The sequence below is a fragment of the Lotus japonicus genome, chromosome 3, assembly GCF_012489685.1.
Source record: "Lotus japonicus ecotype B-129 chromosome 3, LjGifu_v1.2".
Classification (NCBI taxonomy): domain Eukaryota; kingdom Viridiplantae; phylum Streptophyta; class Magnoliopsida; order Fabales; family Fabaceae; genus Lotus; species Lotus japonicus.
Window position 1 is genome coordinate 39626792 of NC_080043.1, and position 5162 is coordinate 39631953.

The 5162-nt window shown below is 37.2% G+C and overlaps 1 protein-coding gene across 2 annotated transcripts; it reads right to left on the reverse strand.

Annotated features, from left to right (window-relative positions):
• LOC130742574 (squamosa promoter-binding-like protein 1) lies at nt 1–4560 on the reverse strand. 2 transcript variants are annotated; one of them, XM_057594667.1, is made up of 7 exons: nt 4325–4560; nt 4178–4246; nt 3555–3673; nt 1854–2440; nt 788–862; nt 591–698; nt 1–499 (listed from the first exon to the last, which is right to left on the reverse strand). In XM_057594667.1, exons 4-7 carry the CDS (start codon nt 2280–2282, stop codon nt 353–355), a joined length of 759 nt encoding a protein of 252 aa, XP_057450650.1. In that variant the 5' UTR covers nt 2283–2440; nt 3555–3673; nt 4178–4246; nt 4325–4560; the 3' UTR covers nt 1–352. The 2 variants fall into 2 exon arrangements, with proteins under 2 accessions (XP_057450650.1, XP_057450649.1); XM_057594666.1 differs by having other exon boundaries at nt 4178–4560.
• Nucleotides 4561–5162: the final 602 nt, after the last annotated feature.

The window sequence follows — 5162 nt, forward strand, 5'->3', positions numbered from 1 at the left end:
TTTGACTTGAATATACATATTTTTTTAATGAAAATTTATTAAAATAAAAAGAGATCTTGAGAACACACTCTCTCAAGTGAGTTAAACATCCAAGGTCCCAGCAAAAGAGAAAACATAATAGCCTAAAAGAACTAGAACAATTCAGCAATTCTAGTTCTTTAAATGAAGTTAAACAGCAACTGCTCATGAAATTAGGACAAAATAGTTAAACAACAACAATTCAGCAAAACAGCAACAGTTCAGCAAATTAATGCTCCAAGCAGGAAAGCCACCAGCACCATAAGCATAAATTAGGAGAGCAGCGGAGGTGAGCAACTTTGAACCCTATAAACAGATGCAATAAATACAGAGATCAACAATCCATGTTATAAGGTAAGAGACCATTGAAAATGAATGCCATCTGATGCTGCACCCTGATGTGAACCCATCCAGTTCTCCAAAAAGTATCATCTGAGACATCCAGTAGCCTACCCAAACTAGAAGTCAGATCATAGCAAATCTGCAAAATAACAACCAGGTCATGATAGTCAAATTTAAAGAGAAATAACCACCCAGGTCATTTGTCAATAACTTAAGAAGAAAAAGCTTACTTCCTCCCAAACAGCTTCAGCCTGGCGCAGATAAATTGTCAAAACAATACAACCAGGTCGTATGTAGCTTTCAATATCAGTAGGACTGTGTGATAACCAGTCAAGAATCTGGCAATTGAAATCCTCAGTGTGATTAAATTTGGAGAGAAACAAATGAAAAGCAGTTACTCGTAGCTGCTTTGGAAAGCTTAAAGTACCTGTGCTCTAAGTATAAGAGGAAAATCACTCGGCTCTTTACCAAAGAGTTTGAAAACAATACGATCTGTGCGACACTGAAACGTGGAAACAAAAAACTAACAGTTAAATGAATACAATTTCAATATATGATAAATTTAACAAAAAAATGCGTTGTTCAAAAACCTGGGTGAAAAGGGGAAATAATTACCCCATTGTTATTGATTTATTCTGTTATATTTTCCCAAAGTCCTTTTTTTGTGAGAGTGGGGTTTTGACTATGAGAGCTTATTTAATCAAATACTGGAAGCAGTGAGTACCATAAATTCCATATATGAAGGCAGGCAATGATTAATTAATAGGAATACAGACAATTTGTTTTTGTTTTTCAAACTTTTGCCTCAGCAACTTAACTACTTAAGCAAGCAGCATCACATTTGACCCTAAGGAAGGACCAACATTGTCTGAATCTTTCTCACTACCATAACTACTGGATGCAACAACACCATCAAGCATCCTCAAGACAGGTCAATGGGGATAAAAGGCTAAATCCAGACAAGCTATTTAAACCAGGATTTGTGCAGGCATATGTGTTTCTATACAGTACACTATATGAAGCAGCATAAAGACTGGAGACGCATCCAGTAAGAACTAGAGTGATCAAATCAGAATACTCATATATTCATATCAAAGTTTCTATGGTTTTCTGTGGAGGTCAAATATCCTGGGATCAATCCCTCCAAATATGCAAAGCCAGTCTTTTCCAATCCTCCCCCAAGGTCTCAAAACCCCCCTTCAAATAAATATATAAAAAAACTCTAGACCCCACCCCCAAAACAAAAAAAGACCAAATTTCATTCTTCATATATTTCACAGAAATCATGCAGCTAAACCAATTAAAGATGACGGTAATGCTACTTTCGGAGCATGACTAAATGAAATAGTTCATTTTTTATAGTCATACCACCAAGATGGAATTGTGTGTCAAGACATCACCAAAAAAGTCTAATAACCAAGACCACAAATAGACTTGTAATTTCAGTAAAACATCCTCAATTTTCTATACAAAGTTACACAATCGGAATATACCTGAGCTTCTCCAGTGGAACTAGAAGGGGAGTGGGCAGATCCAGACTCTGAATTTCTACTTGTCTGAGGTGGACTTGACTGATGGGAATCTTGTTGTGTCCATGGGTAATCAAGAGAGCTAGTGACATGATTAGTAGTTCCAGGCAATCTTTCTAGATCTTCTATGCCATCGTCTGAGTCAATATATATGTCATTCAAATCAAAATTATTCATCTTGATTTGTCCAGCGGTACTGTCTCTGGCTTCTGCGTAAGCTGGAGGAGTGTTTGAAATGCTGGGCTTTATATAAGACATGAGCTGCTGATCAGTAGCCCTAGCATCATGTGCATGCACCACTTCTTGTTGCATTTTATTCATAGATACAGTTTGATGTTGTCTTATATCAGTTGGAGAGCCTTGAGAACCATTGGAGAGTAAAGTTGGCACCATCTCTGACTCCCTAGATGAACCCCCTTCTCTCAACAAATTCTCTGGTTCTCGCAAAATGTTAGACAAGTTATTGCCCTCTTGTTCACTATTCCGACTAGCAAGACTCCTTAGAAGATGAGTCAGTAGATCCTGGTCTGTAGTCTGATCCGATATGTCAGCTAAAATTCATTAAACATGTCATTATCCATCCCAAAAAACCTCAGTTAAAGAAGAAAGACCAACAGAGAAACAAATACAGGAATTTATCTAAAATGCATTTATTTCCCAATGGAGGATGTGTCCTCTGAATTTATCCTTAGAGAAAAATCATGTCTCTCTGCACTGTGTGCTTTTTAAATGGCACTTCAGAAATCATTTAGAATATGGCTTTGGGCTTTTGATTGTGATTTGTGAACTTGCTCAAAGAATTGACAGGTTTCCTTAACAAGCATATTAGTTTAAATGATCAAGAGAATTAGTGCTAATTAGATATGAGACTTCATGTTTCTGAATTATTACTTCTTCCCTTTTCTTTTCTACTTGTTTCACCCCTGAGGAGATATTCTTTTGGGTTTGGAGGGAGTGCTTGTGGTAGGTGTTGTATAGGGTGTTTGTGATTTTTTATAAAGAGTGAATGAGTCATTACAAGGAGGCAACACAAAGCCAAAAGAAAAAAAACTTAGTATAACCCTGATGTAAAAACCCTGATGTGGAATGTATATTTTCTACTGTTTCAGCATCCTCTCTCTCTCACTTACCAATACACACATGGGCATACATTTAACCTAGTCTAATTTTACTGGTTTCCAACACACCATGATCAGTTTTTGGTCTGCAATTTTATTTCAGTTGCACTATTTCTTTGTCCATTAGTTAACTTAGTATAACTAAATCTTTGATACTTATTAGTGTCATCACCAGATGCTTGTGCTTAAGATACACTTAAGCTTGTTTGGCACCATTAATACTCATTAACTCAAGCAACACCAGTACTTTTTCAGTTAGATTAATGATTTGAGGATATCCGCTCTGTTAAGAGACCACAAACATGAGTGAAAAAAGAGAAAAATAGGGTGTTTATCAGTGAACAGAACTAGAGTGATTTGTAGACAAGCATAAACTTAGGTGAACAAAACAACACAACAAACAAGCATAAACTTTGTAACATCTCGATTATTCGACATTAGAGTAACTCAGGACAATTGAATTAAAAATTAGAGCAATATCAGTGATTATTCTAAACGTGCCTTCAGTCTTTGATGGAATGTTCATGAAGGCAACAACATTGATTACCTTGATAGTGTCGAAGCAGGAGCGGCGACGAGTCACAGCAGGAGCAGAGTCGATTCAAAGCAGGAACGGAAACTGAACAAGAGCAGGAACGAAACACAAATTGATTACCTTGTCACTTCCTGCAAATGCAAATCAAGCTTACATGTGAGCGAGCTAGAAATTGATTCAGTTTCTGAGAAAAAACTATTTGTTATCAGAAATTGTAACAAGTTACTTTCAAGACCATTTGGTCCCTTAATTATGAAATTATGTATAACAGTGTATACTTGAGATACAAAACAGACACAATTTTCCCAAGTCAAGCAGATAAGTACAGGATATGTAATTCAGCACTAACTTAAAGCATAGATCATAAGATATTTCAAACTTTAATAATTCAGCACAAAGCTCATTGTCTCTGTGAGACTACTCCATAACCCTAGAATACAACCACAACTACGATTTGATTCCTAGCTCATGATATTGATCAGCTTAACTTTTACATTCCCCATAAATTTAGAACAATTTGAGAAAAAACCCTAATTGATCGAAATGAGAAAACCAGAGCATGAAAATTGAAAATCGTGAATAACACAAAACCAACAGAGGAAACAAGATAACAGAGGAGGAGAAGAAGTAGGAACCTGGTGCGAGCGAACGGAAGAACCAACGGCGCCACCACATAGGAGGAATTGATGTCCCGCTTTAGAAATCTGAAGTGAGTGATGGGTACAGAGAGGAATTGAGTGTCGAACCAGGAACACAAAACGCAGGTGAGTTTAAGCAGGAACCTGGTGCGAGCGAACGGAAGAACCAACGACGCCACCACCAACGGAAGAGTCGAAGAGGTTTAAGATTAGGGGTTTGATGGGTACAGAGAGGAAGAGGAAGGGGACTCCGCCGCCAAGATGGCCAAAACCAACGGCGCCACCACCAATGGAAGAACCAAACGCACAGCGGAAAGAGGGACTGATCGAGGAAGAAAAGACCGAGGAAGAAAGCTTCTTGTTTTTTCGTGAATGACTGAGGAAGAAACCTTTCAGTGTTTGTGTAAAAACTAAATAAAAGAGAGACTTTTCCCAACCGTTGTAATATAACCGATGTGAAAACTAAAGAAAGATGGACTTTTCCCAACGGTTGTAATATAACCGATGTGAAAAGTACTTCATTAAAATTTCAAAAATGCCACCGCATTTAGCTTTCACATCGCTTATTCTAACAACCGTTGTAAATAATGTTTACTAATTACTTTTCACATCAGACATATTCCCAACCGATGTGAAAACTATCATAAAAGTTCACTAAAATTTCAATATTGCTACCGCGTTATCTTTTACATCAGGTAATTGATTAACCGATGTGAAAACCCTGATGTGAAAAGTCTTTTTTCTAGTAGTGAATACTCCATAATCATAACATCAAGTAAGCAAATATTATTGTCTCCAATTACCACAACATTAAATCTAAAAAGAAAAAAATATCACAATTATCACTAATTAGCATCAACAGCTCCCTAACACATACGACTCAAGTGAGACCCATGCAAATGTCTTTGGTACCAAAGTTGTTATCCTTAGCGGTATCACCGCGTCCACGCCAGACAGATAACCACCAATAAAGCCCTCGCTC

Coding starts and splice junctions, on each gene's coding strand:
- LOC130742574 (XM_057594667.1), bottom strand. CDS start 2,282: ATGGTGCCAACTTTACTCTCCAATGGTTCTCAAGGCTCTCCAACTGAT. Junction 863..1,853: donor GTTCCACTGGAGAAGCTCAG/GTATATTCCGAT, acceptor TCCACGTTTCAG/TGTCGCACAGATCGTATTGT. Junction 699..787: donor CTCTTATACTTAGAGCACAG/GTACTTTAAGCT, acceptor TTCAATTGCCAG/ATTCTTGACTGGTTATCACA.